General features: G+C 55.5%; 1 protein-coding gene across 3 annotated transcripts in view; it reads right to left on the reverse strand.

Annotated features, from left to right (window-relative positions):
- Positions 1 to 17573, reverse strand: part of IPO13 (importin 13) — a 30939-nt gene extending 13366 nt beyond the window's left edge. For all 3 annotated transcript variants that reach the window (XR_010784071.1, XM_066555523.1, XM_066555522.1), the window contains exons 1-6: positions 17454 to 17573; positions 7417 to 8153; positions 1879 to 2019; positions 1587 to 1728; positions 560 to 726; positions 80 to 200 (exon numbers count right to left, since the gene is read on the reverse strand). Coding sequence is in view for 2 of the 3 variants with exons in the window: in XM_066555523.1 (XP_066411620.1) it covers positions 80 to 200; positions 560 to 726; positions 1587 to 1728; positions 1879 to 2019; positions 7417 to 8153; positions 17454 to 17519 (1374 nt within the window). In the remaining variant the exon portion in view is untranslated. The remainder of the gene's footprint in view (positions 1 to 79; positions 201 to 559; positions 727 to 1586; positions 1729 to 1878; positions 2020 to 7416; positions 8154 to 17453) is intronic.
- Between the last annotated feature and the right edge of the window lie 116 nt (positions 17574 to 17689).

Below are 17689 nucleotides of genomic sequence, written 5' to 3' on the forward strand. Positions count from 1 at the left end.
CCTCTGTCACATCCCTTGCTTTCAATGCCCCATTGAGGGTGAGGACAGGAAGCTGTCAGCCCTGGGTCCCCTTGCTCACCTGCCACGTGGACGGCTGCTCTGTGTTGGTCAGGAGACGTCCCAGTTTGTCATAGAGGCTGCTCAGAAGCTCAGCACCCAGCATCTCATAGACATACATCAGTGTGTCAGAGATGTCCACCCTGCAGACAACATGGGTGTCTCCAAACGCTGTCCCCAGCCCATGCAGAGAGCTCCATGTGTGGACACATCACTTTCCCTCCAGGGCACAGGCACTGCTCATACAAGCACACTGTCCCAACCAATGGAGTGATGCCATGGCCTCCTGGGCAGAGTGACTGGTGCTGTGCCAAAATTTTGCCAGATGAGCCAAACCAGCTCATTTTCACATTACCACCACAGCTAAAAGAGCTCTTGATGGAAGGAATCTCCTCTGTGTCCCTCCTTGGCTCATCATACAGCACTCAGTGTCCAGGGTGGCAGAATGCTGCCCCTGCATCCTCACCAGCCTGACAAGCAAATCCAAATCTCCCACTTGTACCTGTATATCCGAAACTGCTCCTTCTCATCCGAAGACCAGAAGCCGTACTCCTCATCGGAGGGGAACTGGGCTTTGTGCAGCAGCACATCCACCAGCTGGAAGTAGACAGGCCTGTAGACCTGCTGGTACACTGCCTGCTTGTCTGGCTCAAAGGAGAGGATATCATCCTGGAGGCAGGAGGAGGAATAAACACATCAGGTGTTGCAGGGAAAGGCAAATAGAGCTAACATGCCTGCTGCTTAGGGGACTCAGACACACCTCCCAGTGCTGGTGGGACCTGTCATACCTTGGAGGCTGCATTTCCAGCTCCCTAAGATTCACTTGATGCTGTGCCCTTCTGCAGTGGCAGCATTATCTGGAGGCAAGATGCCAGAAGCCCCAGAATCTGGGCAGACCCTCAGACAGCATCGTCATAGGGGGTGGCAGTGTCCTGCCATGTCCTATCCTTGTGAGCACCCCTACACCAGGAGCATGGGTGCCTCAGACTGCTGTGAGAGGGCTGACTGACCACAGCCCCTTCCTGCATGCACCTGTAATCTCACACCCCTCTGGATTGCAGAGGAATGGAGCTGAGGGATGAAAGGGAGCTAAAAATAGAGCACAGTGTGGCAGGGCTGCTCTGCTGATCCAGGAAACACTGACCATGGGAGAGGGACCCCACACTGGGCAGCCACTAGAGCCATGCTCTCATTCTTGCATGCTGCAGGTGTGCAGAAGGAAGCTAAACAACCAGTCTGCTGCTGGGAAGAAAAGAATTAACATGAAATTTTAATTAGTTTTGTAAATGAGGCCCTTAAAGGATGGCTCACACTTCTAAGGAGGACTGGTGGCAGAAAGAGCCTGCTACAGGGCCAGCATTTCCTAGGTATGTGCCTTGCCCCAGCTGCAAGCGCAGGGCAAGGAGTGGGGACATCAGAAATCCCTGGAACCAATTAAATCCAGGCCAGACTCCAGTCCCCATGCACTGGTGCCTCTGGCCCTGCCTGGAGAACAGAGCCCAGGCAGGCTGTCCACAATAGTCACTGACCTGCAGCGTGTACCAGAAGGTGAGGGTCAAGGAGCTGGTGGTTTCATTGACAGGGTAGTGTCCAGGGATTCCAGTGCAGAACATAATCATGTTGACCAGGGCCAGGAAACTCTGCCAGTGCTCCACCTGGTCCAGGAGGGCTCTGGGAAGCAGAGAGCATGGTCAGAGTTTCCAGCTCCTCTGCCCTGACACATCGCTGGGTGCAGGAGAGGTCCTGGACAAAGCAGGATGTGGGGAAGAGCAGGCTGCTCCAAGCTCAGTGCCCCTCCTAGGGAGCATCCCCAGCACTCACCGGGAGTGGTTCTCCCCCAGGGCCACAGCGATGCGGCAGATCCCGTGCGACGTCTCCATGTCCCCGCTCTGCACTGCCTGGCGCAGCTGCTCCTGCAGCCCCAGCACTGGCGGGATCAGCTTGAGGAGGGTGTTCACGTACCTGCAAGCACAGCCTGAGTCAGTGCCAGGCATCACCTCCCTGGCATGGGCTGCCATGCCATCCATCCCTCCTGATGCTCTCCCAGGGCTCCTGCCCAGCTCTGCCTATTGAAAGCTGCTTTGTGCAATGGGATGCATGCAGGAGCCCTTACTGCTCACGTGAACTCTCCCTGCAGCCTGTGGCATTAGGACAAAAGCTGCAGCCCAAGCACTGCTGCTGCAGAGCCTCTGCAAGTGAAGAGAAGTGCTGAGCCAGTGGCCATCAGCTCTGAGCCAACCCCCCTGCACCACGGTGTGGACCCCTGCCTCTAGCGACCCACAGCTGCCAGCAGGGCTGCCAGCACCTCCAACCTGTCAGTTCCACAAGCAGCTCTGGGTGAGCTGTGCCTGTGCCCAGCAGCATCGATGTGGAGCAGAACAGCAGCGAGGGCAGACCTGTGGGCTCTTCCCACCATGCCCTCAGATTAGCACAGAGGCAGTCCAAGCTGCCAGTGGGAAACCAGGCGACTCTCCAGCATGGGCACATCCCGACTGTGCCCCATGTCTGGGATGGACTGGGCAGCCACCGCTGGGGAGTCCCACCCAGGGGCAGTGCAGGCTCCTGGCACATCCAGCTGCCACAGGCCAGCAGCGCTGCTCTCCCACATCCCATCCCGCACGTCAGCCTCCCCTCCGCTGCCTGGAAGGGATGGTAACCAAGGCAACGAGAAGGAGGCAGCCAAGGTGAAAGGCAGCCCAGGGCCCCTGGAGAGAGGCCGTGCTGGACGCTGATGAGCAGCCTGCCTTTTCCCTGCCATTTCCCTGCCCGCCCAGGCGTGTTATCTGCAGCCACAGCCTGTGCTCTCTGCCCGCCCCCTACACGCAGGTGCGGGGCTAAGGATGCTTGGAGTGGGAGGCATACATGATTCCAGCTCTGTTGTGCCCACCCTGGGGAAGAAATGCGAGTGCTGACACCAGGACAGCCACACATCCACCCCAGATTGGCAGGGTGGCTTTTGCTATGGATGATTTCAGAGAGAACAAAGCCATTGGTGCCACCAGTGCAGGGACAGAGTTGTGCTGATGGTGGCAGCTTTCCTTCAGGGTCAGCAAGAGAGAACAGAGGAAACAAGGTGTCTACAATCCCAGCTTTCCTCCCAACATTCCCTCGGTGCTGCTGGGGGTCACCCTCCTCTCTCCCTCTCCCCCAGAGAAAACCACACAGCAAAGGGTTTATTTTTGCATAAACCATTTCCAAGCCTCTGAGGCCCTGTGAGTTATGCATGTGGCAGCATGGGAACAATGTGATGATGGAGAATTTGGAAATTCAATAGCTCCTCTCCCTGGGAACCAATGTTGCATGCAGGGTAGGCCCAAGGGAACCAGGGCAGTGCCCAGACAAAAGCCACAGGGAACCTTCCACTGCTCCAGTGTAAGCCACAGCCTTCCTTCCTCCACAGCACTGGGTTCACATTACCCTAGGGAGGTTTTTATGGCTTTGTGACTTTCTGACTTTTTCTGACAAGGATCCTGCTTCTGCCAGTTACCTTGAAATGCTCACAGTGACTGGACCTGAACTGATCCTCTGGAATCCCTGCAGAGCCAACAGAGATAACCACCTAGATTTGCCTCCATGCTTCAATCCCATATTATTGCAAACTTCTTGGAAATGTTGGGTGAACCACATCTCCTGAGCACCACCTTGCTCTGCTAACTGGTCTGCAGACATAAGGGCATCCTGGATGCAAGGTCCCTAGCCAGGAGGGAAATGCTTGCTCTAGATGAGTTGTTTTAACCAGTCACCCAAGACCTGCAGTCAAGTCAGCCAGGAATATGGAATGGAGCATATGGAATATGCTCTATTCCATATCCAGGAGCATGGAGCCCCAGGTTGCTCCACCTGGTCAGTGCTGCTTTCCAGCCCAAGGGACCAGCTGATGCCACATCCCTGACCAGGTGCAGAGCTTGCCCCAGGAGCTGCTGCCAGCCACCACTTCCCAGCCCCTGCACCACTGTCAGGCAGAAGAAGACAAAACCATCCCAGCTCAGAAGAGCCCCTGGATGCCCAGCTTGTTTCCATCACCCAAAACCTGTGAATGCCTGAACATGGCAGCCACATGGTGACTCCTGCCCGTGCAGCTCCCTGCAGTGATTTGCTTTAGCCTTCCTGAGCAAGATTTGCTATCCTGGTATTTAGGAGCTGAGCAAATATTGCTTTCATGAGTTTGTTTGGTCCCTTCTCAAAGCCCAGGGAACTGCAGCATTTGCAGCTCCCTCTGTGGAACCAGCACCTACTCTTGCTCTTCCCACAACCCTCTGCAAACTGCACCAGTGTAGGGGACAACCTGTAGAGGGAAGATATGGGCATATGGGACAATCTCATCCTTCCTGATCCAAAATCTGAACCACATCTTGATGAGATAATAACCCAATCTTATTAAAAACCTGTTTTGAATGAAGCTCTTGGAAAACTCAAGTGAAATTCCTCTTCAAAATTCAGCACGAGGTGCCAAGACCAGAAAGACATGGCAGGCAAGACACCAGGCAATCCCCTACGTCACCTGCAGTCCTGCCAGGTCCACCACTGTAGCAACACCCTGCTGCTTTCAGAGAGGAGACTCGGTGTCCAACATCCACGGTCTGTAACTCTCACATGGGCAAACACCACAATGAGGTGCATCCTTGTGCATCCCAGGTGCATTCCTACCCCACTCTGATGCCCTACAGGAAGGCCAAGTGGCCAAATGCAACACATCAGCTCTCCCCTTGCAGCATGTGCTGCCAAGCTCTCTGACCCATTTAGTTGAGGGGATAATCTCAAATGAGATGGAAAATACAGCCCAAGCCTCTCCTCTGCAAATGAGATACAACAGCATCTCCATTCCTCCCCTCCTGCAACTCAGGAGCATCCCACCACCTTCAAGAGCAGAGGTGTGCTCAGAGATGCTCCAGTTCCAACTCCTGGCCAGGCTCCAAGGTTTCTTCTCAGGAATGCCATGTCCTAACAGAGGAGCAGCATCAAGACTCCAGCAACACACGGCACATCCCCTTCTCTGGGTTCACAGGGCTCCCACCCACCCGGCAGGTACAGAGATCAAACACTTTGCACCTACACATCTCTGGTGCATCATTTCTAGTAACACCTCAGAGGCAGGAAACCACTCACTGCTCCTTGCAAGCAGGGAAACTGGAGCTGCCAGCACAAGTGACTAACCCAAGAGCAAGGCAGCACCAGGGCCACGTGGACACAGGTGCTGCAGCAGGAGAGCTGCCTTGCAAGGTGGTGCTCCCCTGGGAGGATGACTGACAAACTATCGAACCCTCAAAGTCAGAAGCCAAGTTCATGAGGCACTAGGACTTCTGGTGGTGGCAGAAACCTGCATGATCACCTCTGCAGCAACATCAGTGAAAACAGCTGGGAGGGAGCAAAGGGGGGAAGACACAGTATAGAAAGCACTCAGGGAACCCATGGCAAAGTGGTGAGCCCCAAGACTAACCCTCTCATGGAGCAATGCCCTAATAAGCTCTGGAGAGGACCATGCCAGCAGTCCAGTGCCAAGAATGCTCCGAGCCTGCAGCCAAGGGCCTTGCAGGAACAAAGGCGAGAGACCATGAAGCAAGACAGCAGCTGAAAAGCAGCAGGGATCTCCCAGACTATCAACATAAGAGACAGAAAGGTCAGGAGACTCCCTGGGGGCTCTGGGAAAGAGCTGGATCCACTCTGGCTGAGTGACAAAGCCAGAGGGGTGGGACAGCTGGCACTAGGGGAAGCAGGAGGAAGAACACATTATAGTGGACACAAGAAACAAAGGGGAGGAAAGCACCCACCAGGGCTGGGAAGCAGCCGACACCACACACTGCCTGGCAGGGCACCCCTGTGACAATGCCACCGCTGTCCCCCCATGCCAGGGCAGGAGCTGCACCAGGCTCACACACTGCACAGCCTTTCAGGCCAGCTGCCTGCCCTGGCCACTGCCCGCATGCCTACGGACAGGAGGGTGCTCTGCATGGCTGATGATGCCTCCAGGAAGAAGGATGGAGAACAAGTACTGAAGATTCTGTAAGGGAGCAGCCAGCATGGTAGGTCTGAATGGGGACAAAAATTGCATTACAAGGTCAGCACACAAGCAGAGAGGAAACAGCACTGTCAGTCACACCTCTCCACAATTCACTTTGAAAGCACAACAGAAAACTCAGCCTTTAATGCAATCAAAGAGCAGCACTGCAGGCCTAGGCTTCTGCACAAAGGTATGGAATCACAGCCAAGGGACTTCAGAGACTCAAGGGAAATTGAAAGCAGGAAGACAGAGTCCAACATTTCAGAACTGCAGGGGACCTTGTCACACCTTCTCACTTTCTCTTTCTGCCCCAGACCTGCTACAAGGGTCTGAGCTGGTCCACAGCCTTTGCCAGGCACAAGAAGAAACAGCTTCTGGCCACTTTCTAAACACTAGCAAATGAGGCAACCCCTCACCCCATCCAGCAACACATTAAAATCCTTGTGGGTCCCTTTGTGCACCAGGATTTGCAGTCCACAGATGCAATTCCTAGCTGGGGAATGTGCAGGCTGCCCCTGCCCTTAACCAAGGGGAGGACCAGGGCTCACAACTGCAGTGGCAGCATCATTCCCACGGCTGCGGAGGGTCGGAGCCTGCGCGATATGCAGCCATGCACAGCGATGCACAGGGCATGCACAGTGGCAGCAGCTCAGATCAGCCTTCAAGGAAACCCTCCTCTTCAGGGGAAGGTTGCTAAGCAGCCAGGAAGGGATGTGGCCACGGGAACTGGAGATGTACTGTCCCTTCTGCAGGCATTGGTCCCAAGAGCTGACAGCAGCTTAGGCAATGCAGCCAAGCAGACAGCTCGGAGCCCCACAGCACAGCCCCAGCAGGACCAGTTCAGCTGCTCCCAGGGCAGCCATGGCCACAGACAAAGGATGAGTCCTTGGCTGGCACAAGCTGTTGGAGCCAAGAGGAGGGGAAAAATGACAGATCTGGTTTTATTATCTCTGCATTTAATCAGCTCCTTGGCTGGACCAGCAGCGCAAAGCAGAGGAAGGTCTCTGAACTGCTGGCAGGAGTCAGGCAGTTGCTCTCTAGCTGGCTGCTGCAGGATCTGACATGAGGAGCCAGAACCATGCATCCTCATCTGCCTCAGAGGCCAGCATGGACATGGGCTGCAGCTGCCAAGACTTCACGGTCCCTACAATCAACCATAGTGCAAAGCCTTCCAGGACCAACCATGAGAAACCAACAGCCTCCAACTGCTTTTGATACTCTCTCACTTCCAAACCTTCTCATCATTACCTTCAGAGCCAACGACAGCTAGAAAAAAAGCCTGAGATTTTTCCCTCCCACCCCATTTCCCTGCTGATGTCCAGGAGCACCAGCCTGCAGCACACAGGAGAGGCTGCCCTTACCTCTGGGCATCGGGCTGGGAAATGGCATTGACCACAGCCTCCACCGCTGTGTCAAAGAGCTCTGGGTCCTGCAGAGAGGTGAAAGCTGCTTGGATGAGGTTCTCGCAGTCCATCAGCGGGATCTCCAGCTGAACCCAGCTGGAGAAGCACTTGAGCACCTTCTGCTTGATGAAACCCGGGGAGTCCTGCTGCTGCAGCAGCTGCTCCAGCAAAGGGAAGACGGAGCCGCACTCCTGCGCCAGGACGCTGCGCACCTGGCCCTTGCGGTACTGGGGGAGGCGGCTGGTCTGGAACTCCTCGGGCAGCACCGTCAGCAGCTCCAGCAGCGCCAGGCACCGCGCCCGCCCGTCCACGTTGGAGTCCTCGGCCTGGAACATGCGCACCATGTCTGCCACGGCGCAGGGCCAGGCCTCTGGCATCATGCTGAGCGCCAGGGAGGCCAGCGCCACGCACAGCCGCGTCAGCACGATCTTGGAGCCGCTGGCGAAGCGCGTGATGTGGGTGAAGAGCTGAGACTTGAGGCTCTCATACTGGTCGGCCGGGATGTCGTTCCAGTAGCGGGAGATTTTAATGTGGAGAGCGCTGGCACCAAAGTACTGGATCTCAGGCACCTTGTCCATGTGGAGAAGCAGCCAGCTGAAGTGCCACGCCTGGGGGGACACCTGTGCCTGCATCAGCCATTTCTGAGCCAAGTTCTTGTTCTCGATGTTTGGGTCATAATACAGCTGATGGAGAGCCTGGAAGAGAGAGGGAAGCACCCTAGAGCAGCTGAGGAGCACCACTGTGGCCTGTCCTGCCTGGGAAAGGCTCACCAGGAAGGCTCACTAGGATGGAGCCCAGCGCCCAGGCTGCCCTGCACAGCCCCCCTCCCCAGGGCAGCCCCTGTTAGCTGGCCTCCCTCTTCCCATTCTCAGTGAAGTGAGAGTGATCTGGCAGCAGAAGAGGACCTGCAAAGCATCCTTCCCCTCCTCTCATGCTTCACTCTAGAAATGTCTTTTCGTTAGTCATTTCCCATCTTCACCCTCACACATGCTGAGTCTGCCTGCTTCCCTGTTAATGTGCCACCACTGGGGTGGGCACAGGACCCTTCTACCACATGAGGACTGTAAGGGATGTGGCTGCAGCACTCCTGCCTTCCATTCACACCTGCTCTCTGAAAGGTGCTGTGGTCCACAGCTTGCATCCATGAGCCCATGGAATGCAAGAGCCACTGCAGATCTTTGTTGTCAGGTTATGCAGAGTCCTGAAAATCCACAGTCACTAAATTCAGGGCTTAGTCTCTCCATTAAGTGCCTTCAAATATTCCCAAGCCCACCCAGTTACAGCTGAACCAAGAGATCTGGCATCCAGCCCTGCCTCTGCCACCGCTTTCTGTGACAGTCCAGTGCTGCTTAGTCCATCTCTCCATATAGAGAAGGGAAACATCACTTACCTGCTCCTGCAGCTTTGTGAGATCTAGTTACTGCTTTGCATAGCTCAGATCCACATGAACAGCTTCACACAGGCTACAAGGCTTTATTTGCAGAGGAATATTATACAGATATGAAGCCCAACCTTAATTAGCTACTTATCCTGAGTGGGTACAGCCAGCAACCAGTGATGTCCTCGCACAAGGAGGGGAAGAATAACTATCCCTTGCCTGAGCTCCATCTTCCAGCAGTAAGGATTTCTGCCCAGCACAGCACATTTCATTTCAGATTGCTGACTGCATACACCAGGAGCAAAGAAAATCCATGGCACCTGTCGGGCAATCAGGCACCCATCACACCCCACCAGCAAATCAGAGGATGACTGCAGCAGGTGCAGAGGATTTTTTTGTGTCCCCACCCTGGCTCCAGGTCTCAAATAGCCTCCCCCCCTCCTCCTCTAAAAAAGTTCTATGAAATTCTTGCAGTTCTTGTACCCAGGAGAGGATTTAAACCCTATTTTTAAGCATGCAGAACTGGCAGCTTGGGGCATAGGAACAAGCTTCCCAAGCAAGTGCTTGTGCCTCCTGCTGCTTCCCAGTGTGAGACCGAGGAGCAGGACAATATGGCAGGGACTTTACAGAGTCGGCATTGCCTGGGCCATAATTTGAATCACTGCTGTTCAAGACTTTGTGATGGGGGAAAATGAGGATAACCTCTTTGTAAGAAAAATCTTTGTAAGAAAGAGGTTATGAAGTACATTGCAGGAGATGGAGTCAGCCAGCATGGGCTGCAGAGGGACAGCATCTGACCCACTAAAACACCTACCCTGACACAGAAAAGGTTAACCCTACATAAGCAGGACATGGGAGAGAGAAATCTGTCCCAACAGAGCAAGCCAAGGGGAGACCACGAGCCCTCAGTAGTTAGCCAAACCTTTGCTCTGTTCCCAGTTATCTTGGACTTGGATGCAGGAAGCATCACTCAGCTGCTGGGGCAGAGGTAAGCACTGTCATCCTCTCCAAGCAAAGCAACAATTTACTTCACTATAGAGCAGTAGCTGCAGATGTGCTAAAAGCTCAGCCACTCCTGGGGGTAGGAACCTGGCTCCTACCCCTGCTGTTGTGCTAAGGACTGAGTCATCCTGCAGCAGGGCTGGAGCTGGAGCTCCCAACCATTACCAGCTCAGTCTCTTACTCCCATCAGAGCTTGCTGCTTATTTTTCTTCCCAAATAAATCTCACTTGAGATTCCCAGAACGGTGACAGCCCACTCTTTCTCTTCCCTCTTGCTGGGCACTGTCACAAGGTGAAACGAGCAGTGCCCTCTGCATGCTCCCTAGCCCAGCACCCTTCTCCACTTCTTCCCAGCCTCTACTTTTACATCTCCATACACTTCCTAATGAATTTATTTCTTCTATTCTGAATGGTGCTACCGCTTAGAAAATTGTGGGGAGGAAAAAATCCCTATGCATCATATATTACAAGCACAATGTGTACACAGGAGCCCTAACCTCTAAACCTGCACAAGCTTTGTAAAACACAGACCTCACCATGTGTGCAGGATGGAACTGGCCCACAGCATTGGATTCCTGACCCACAAACTCCCCAGCTGCTCTCCTGTGCTGGCCACAGAGCTGCTGCATGCCAGTCTCACATCAGGGAAACTGCCAGGCAAAGCATGGCACTGTGCACACTCCAGGCACACCACAGTGAGCCCCAGGAGCAATGAACCTGCAGGGCAAGACTTGCACAGCAGCACGAGTGATTGGGACCGTGGCAGGGCAGCAGAGCAGGGGTTGGCAAACATAGTCTTCCTGCTGGGACGCAGCTGAGGGCTCATCCTCCTCTGGCTGGGGCTGCCAGTGCTGCTGGCTAAGGCCTGATCCTGCCAACAGGATCTGCTTCAAGCCAGCAGCCGCTGGTGCTGCCATGTGATCATCCAACTGAATGGAGAGGAGCGAGCAACCAGGAAAAGCCCAACATGAAACTGAGATGCAAGCAGGTGCACACACACATCCTGCACACACCTCCAGCACACAGCCCTGTCAGAGATTCCAGCCGTGGCTATGCTAAAAAATCCCTGCTGCTGCATTGTAACAATGGCAAAGAGGGAGCACTGTCATACTGCTCCCCTCAACACTTGTGCTGGGGAGATGTCACTACCCCTGCATTAAGAGCAACAGTGAGCAGCTGGGTTGCGAGACCCCTTCCCAGGCAGGGCCGGCTTTCCAGATATGTGGACAGCTCTTCACCACCATCCCAGCATCTTGCCTGCATCCCTCACATTCCACCCTGTGCACCATCCCCACCATCACCAGTGAGCTCTCTGGAGAGGCATCCACACCCAGCAACACCAGCTCAGAGCCCTGCTCCTCCTGCAGGGAGTCTCTGGGGAGGTCTCCAGCAAAGGCCCCCAAGGACATGCTGGAGCCTCCACCATGGGTGAGAAGGTGAGTGGCAAGATGAAAAAATCTACCAACTACACAAAGCAATTCAGAGGATGGAAGCAAAATTCATGCTGAGAGCTCAAGCTACAAGCTGTTGGAAGTCAGATGAATATTCTGGAAAAAAGCATGCACTCACTATCTCAGCCCCCTTTTGCAAGCACTCTGCCTGGGAGGGGATCAGTTGTGGTGGCTCCTGAAAAAAGCATGGCTATTCCTGCCTGCATGCAGGACACCAGGTGGAAAGGAAAGGCAGCATGTGCACCAGGGCTAGCAGCAGCACACCCCATCCAGTACTCTGCACAACATGGGAGACCCTTCCAGAGGACCTCCTAGGCTGGGCATAAATACTGGGACCATCCTGAGCTCAAAGCAGCAGAAGAAGCCCCTGGGAGCAGACAAGGTTCTCTCCCTGACCTACCATGCACATCAGCTGAGTACCGTCCTCTGCTGGGAGCATGGGGCAGGGGACTGCAAGACCCCATGTCCTGCAGAAGGGCACGTGAACACCTCAGCATGCTCCTCCTCAGCAAGGAGATACTGCCCTCATGCCAGACCAGGCACCAGCATCGGCTGTGCTGGACTTTAGTCTGACCCCTCTGGCCAGCACCCTGGGGCCCATTAGGAAGCACTGGAGATGACAAGGGGAACTCATTAGCGCCAAGAGGGAGAAGCAGAAGGCATGAAATCGGGTGACATCTAACAGGGAGGCTTTGTGCATTCCAATTGGAACGGGTGGCTGACACCAGACCTGCCTTCTCCGCAATTAGACCTGTAATGTGAGAGCTGGTAAACAGCCTGGCTGTCAGCTATGCCCTTTGGCCGGGGAAGGAGCCTTCTCCAACATCAGCTCTGCTTGGCTGAAAATAATTCTAGCTTATTACGATGGTTCTTCCCTGCTCTAAAAAGCTGTGACCAAAGCCTCAGTCAGGATTTAGTCGCTGGAGAAACATCAGCCCCTCAAGTAAGCTGCTCTGGTGCAGGGCAGCCTGCCCAAAAGACACGGGTCAGAGATCCCATGCTGGTTCCTTTGTCAGGTGGAATGGGAGCAGTCCAAGGAGAGTAACAGGCAAGCAGAGGCATCTGATCTTAGGCTGCATCCAGGTAGAGCAAGAGAAGAGGATCTGCTACAAGCCCAGAGCCTCCAGCTCTCACCCTTCAGAGCTTCTGCAGGAGCCCAGTGCCAGCAAGCTGTCTCCCTCACTGCACTGCGTAAATACATTATCATGGGGTACCCTGCAGAGAGGTGTTGTGTCCATGCCGTTATGGGGTGACAAGACGAGCCTCAGACACGTGGCTCTGACCCCAGAGCAGGAGCGTGCTGCCTCCTGTTCTTGGGGGCTCCATGGGGAGACAGCTGCCCTCCAAGGGTCAGTCTGCTTGAGCACACAGAGCTGACAGCAGGTACAGCTCTGAGCGAGGTCTGCATCGCAGCTGGAGAAACAGAAAGCTGCAGAATATATTCCTGCTCTGCTCCTCGTAGCGTGCCCACAGCCACGGCATGGCGGGGGCAGCGGTGGCCACGGCCCCTTGGCACCCCCAGCCTCCTTCAGCAGGACCCCCGGGATGTGCCCGCTGCCGTCTCTCCCTGTCCTTTCTACTTGGACGCACTCGCAGCGTCAGTGCTCCAGGCCTGCAGCAGCAGCACAGCCATTACCCTGGCTCTGCCAAGCGAAGGGAACATCATCCCTGCCTCCCCTGCCTGCAGCAGCTGGCCCCCCCGGCCCCAGTGGGGCAGGCTCAGCAGCCAGCACCCCGGGAAGGCGGCAGCCTGCCCACAATAGCAAATGGATGCAAAATAAAGCTGGGTGTATGCCGCCAGGCACGCTGCTCCTGTTCAAGGACCCACATTTTGCCAGCAGTCCAAAAGAAAAGGGTTTTTCTCCCCTCTCCTAATAAAAGATGCTGCCACTCTGAAGCCCCTCTTTGAGCCCAGCTTGCCCACACCAAGTCCTCGGCTGTCCAGAAGAGGCTGCAGCCTTAACACAGCTCAGCAGCTTTGGCATCACTCGCACTGCTTCACTGCCATCAGCCCTCTGCAGAGCACAGCGTGGTCCCCAGCAGGGACAGGGGCTGTGGGACACACGTGCACTCCCAGCCAGAGTGGGCAGGGGCCTGGAAATGCAAAGGGTGAGTAGGACCAGAGAGAAACCCTGGAGATGCAAAGCCCAGGATGAGTCACAAGGGTGAGCCAAACACCCCTGACCACTATCCCTTCTTTCTACCCAATACTTCCATGATGGAGTACACAAGCAACTTAAGAGAGGAATTTCTGCTGGAGCCCAGGCACCAATCCCATCCATTCCTGCACCATAATACATCACAGCTGAGATGAGGCACCAGTGATGGCCCTAGTGGAGCTCAGACCAGCACTGGACAACAAGATGCTGCCCTCTCATCCCATCACCACCACACCATGGGAAAGAGCCATTTGTTCAGCCAAGGTTGGCTCTGGCTGGAATCTGCTTCTGCAAGAACATTTGCTTAAACATGTAAGAAGGTGACTCCCTGCTTTCCCCAGTTCTGGAGGAATCTCTCCTCCTCAGGCCCCCAGCTTACCATCCCCAGTGTGGCTGCCACATCTCACACATGCAAGTTGCCTCTAAGGCCCCAGTGGTCAATCCACTACCAGAGAGAGGATGCCATTCCCTCACCCTCGAGTATTTGTAATTCTCTTGATCAGGTTTCTGAAGACAGGCAATAGCCTTCCAAAGAAACCAGATGCACTTGATTTCTCCTCCCCATCCTCCTGGGCAGAAGGCAGCCCCAGCAGCTGCCACATCCCCGAGGCTCAGCATCTCGGAGGAGCAGTGATCAAAGCCATCCCTCTCCCATTGCGGGAGGCTCCGGATGTCAGCTCCATGACACCCCGCCTACCCATCCTGCCAGAGAGACTCCGTGCATTCATCAGGCATCTCCAGAGAGGCACACGGCAATCTGGAAGGCCCAGAGATGCCAGACCGCTAATGTGCTAGGGAAAAGACGTCAGCGAATATTACAAACACCCCAGAGGATCAGAGGCAGGACAAGGGAGGAAAGACCTGGAAGGAATTAGACAAAAAAAGAGGGCGAGAGCCTGCACTTGGGAAATTCATGGAGGAATGGCACTGTCTTTTTCTTATTTCAGAAAGGGCGATACTGCTGAAGCAGATTCAAGAACATGTGAGGAGGGTCTCGCATTCTTCTTCTCCTGTCCAATACTGCAGTATTAAGTGCTGAGGGAAACCAAGATTGCAAGGGCACAAGTCCTGCCTGTGCACTGCTCCTCTGAGATGGACAGAGCAGCCTGGACTAAACATCTGCAATCCATCTTCATCACCACCCCAGCACCAGGCTGTCAGTCACACCAGGGACAGCTCCTGGGCACACAAAAGCACACGCAGGTCACAAACCAGATTGCACCATTTAGGCAGTGAAAGGTTGAGCATTCTCACAGCCTGAAGCCCTTGGCTTTCCCAGCCTTCCCTATCCTCCAATCCCTCCAAACACAGCAACAGAACCCCACTCAGCAGCAGATGCAGGGGAAGCAGAGCCAGTCCAGAGCTGCTGGACTCCCAGCACAGCATGGCCATGCCAGCCAGCTCTAGCTGTGCTGAAGCCAGAGCAGCATCTAGGTCAGGCTCAGAAGAAAACAAAAAGCAGACAAGCAGCCCTCAGCTAGGACTGGGGGATGCTGACACAGTAACCCTATCAAAACAGCTCAGCCCCAGTGCAGCCTGCCTCCTTTCCTGTGCCACGGGGGAGCTCCCTATGGAAAAACAAATACAGGGAGAAACTTTCAGATGGCTCCTGAAGTGCAGCACCTGAACCTGGCACCTGTCCACAGGCTTTTAGATCTGTCAGCTGGCCCTGCCTCCAGCACCTGCACCCTCCTGCCTCCCTGAAACCACTGTTCACAGCTGGAGGTGTCTCCCTCTGGCACTGGTTACACACAAACACACCAATGATCCTTTTCAGCTACACAGGCACCCTAGAGCCCTGCAAAACCCCACTGCATAATAAACAACAGTAGGGGTACAAAAGGATTTTCCAGGGACGGAATCTTCTCCATGAAAAGCATGAGAAGAGCGTGACAGGCACAGTCTCAGACTGCCCTAGCTACAACTGCCACACATGATGACTTCCACTGCAATGGACCTGGAAAGGCTTCAGCCCTCTGATTTATAAGATAACCAGCTCCTCATGCTGTTCCTAACCCCAGCACTTATCACTGACTGACTCAGAGTGGAGTCAAACCCTGACTTAAATCAGTATTCAGTATTATTAATAGAACCATGCACAAAACCTGGCAGGTGGAAGAACCCAGGCCAGTAGGAGCATCAGTCATCTGCCAGCATCACCACTGACAAAGCGGCTCTACCCACCTGCCTCCCACCAACCCTGCTCCCAGCAAAGCCCATCTTTCCTTCACTTTGTACCCCACAGACCTTCCTGGAAAAGACTGACACAGGAAGGCTCTAAGCTGCTGAACCTCTGTGTTTTCTTCTGATCCCACCCTATGCTTCTTCCCCTGTTCAGGGACTGTGCTGCTGCCCCCCACCAGCAGCTCAGAGCCCCACTGCAGTCCACAGCTGCACCTTCAGAGGACACCACTGAGATGGCAAAGCCTGCAGAGATCAGGAGAGGCAGAGGCAGGCTGGGGGAGGGGAGATGAAGCATCCTGGAGGGCATCTCTGCCTCCTCCCAGGCATTGGGAGACTAAATCCCGAGCAGCTTGGCAAGAATGAGCTGCCTCTCGGCACAGCCGCACCTCACGCAGCCGGCGCCGGGTGCCCCCACCCTGGCACTGCCCACCCTTCCCGGGCAAGTGTGCGCCTCATTGTTGGTGCAAACAAAGGAGCGGTTTGTGCCTGATGAAAAGAAAGGGAGTCAGAGGCAAAATCATCCAGCAGCCCTGGATGGATGCAGATTAAGCTGCAGAAGGTTGTATGAACGTAGCATTTTCCAGACATCGGTTAATCCCCCGGCTGTGCTCTGTCTCCATCTCCCTGGAAGAGGTGGGCTGTGTCTCACCTGCAGCCACAAAGGCAACCAGCACCCAGTGACAAACCTGACATCCCTGACCTGACATCTCCTGTGAGGCCAGGCAACATACTGGGGAGGGACGGGTGTGAAAAGCTTTCAGAAGTGGGTTACTGGTGGGCTCGGCAGGACTGCACTAACCATGGGACAAGATGATCTGAGAGGTCTTTTCCAAGCTAAATGATTCCATGATTCTATGTGCCCACCAGTACGCCCATGAGTACTGCTTTGGCAAGGATCTCAGTCTATTCTTATAGAGGAAAAATGAGGACACTGGGATTCCCACTAACTGTCTGAGGACCAAGCTATGGATGTCTGCTGGATGTCTGGCTACAGGGTAAGTGGAAGTGATGCACTTGCTGTTTGCCCTTCAGGGATGCATCCTCTGCTGCCCTGCCCCCATCACCTCCAAGGTGACTAAAGGGAGGTTTTTGCACAGCTGCCCTTCCGGTGTGCTCACTGAGGTGCCCTGTTTAGTCTCTGTGATGAACCCCAGGTCCCACATCAGCTGCTCAGAGCTCATCCCAACAGCAGTGTGATGCCAGCAGGCCTTGGTTTGCCGTGGCCATTCCCTGGATCCCAGATTTCAGCAATCAGCCTCACTCCTGTTGCCCTGCAGATACTTTGAAAGACCTTGAGCTTCAGCAGGAGCAAAGGAGCTGGATTCCTGGTTTAGAAAGGTATCAGTGGGCCATCCATAAGCTGGAGGCTTTTCCCAACCATAATACCCAGTAATTCCCAGCACCTGGCAAAAGTTCCTTCCTTCCCTGCCTAATGGAGACACTGATAATGGGCTTCACGTTGATGCAGCTGGTTCAGCAGCCAGGACCATACCCGTGGGCTCTCCCTGCCCAGCGCTGCAGCTGGCGACCTAGAGGACGCCAGTCAGAAACACAACCCCTCCCTCCTGCTCCCATTCCTGCCACATCATTTTCCCTCCCGGGCCGCCCCGGCGGCTCCCCCTCCAGCCCCGTGTCCGGACCCCACCAGCGGCAGGGCGGGCAGGCACAGGGGACGCCGCCCTCGCCGGGCCCGGCACCGCCGAGCAGGTGCCCCCCCGCTCCCCGAGCCGCATCCCCCGCAGCGCCGCGGCACCGTCAGCATCCCGCCGCCGGGCCCCCCCGCCCCGCCACGGCCACCCGTGGGCCGGCGCGGTTCGCTCACCTTCTCCACGTTCTCCACGGTGAAGTCGAGGCCCTGCGGCGGCGGCGCCTCCGCCCTCCGCTCCATGGCTGCGGCGGCGCTCAGGAGGCGGCGGCGGGCGGGCGACAGCGGCGGCGCACGGGCAGCCGCATCGCGGCGGGACCCGCCTCCCGCCCCGACGGGGGCGGCGGCACCGGGGCGGCGCGGCTCGGCGCGGCGGTCGGGCCGGGAGGCGCCCGCGGGACTCCCCGAGCAGC

This window comes from Molothrus aeneus, chromosome 9 (genome assembly GCF_037042795.1).
Source record: "Molothrus aeneus isolate 106 chromosome 9, BPBGC_Maene_1.0, whole genome shotgun sequence".
Classification (NCBI taxonomy): domain Eukaryota; kingdom Metazoa; phylum Chordata; class Aves; order Passeriformes; family Icteridae; genus Molothrus; species Molothrus aeneus.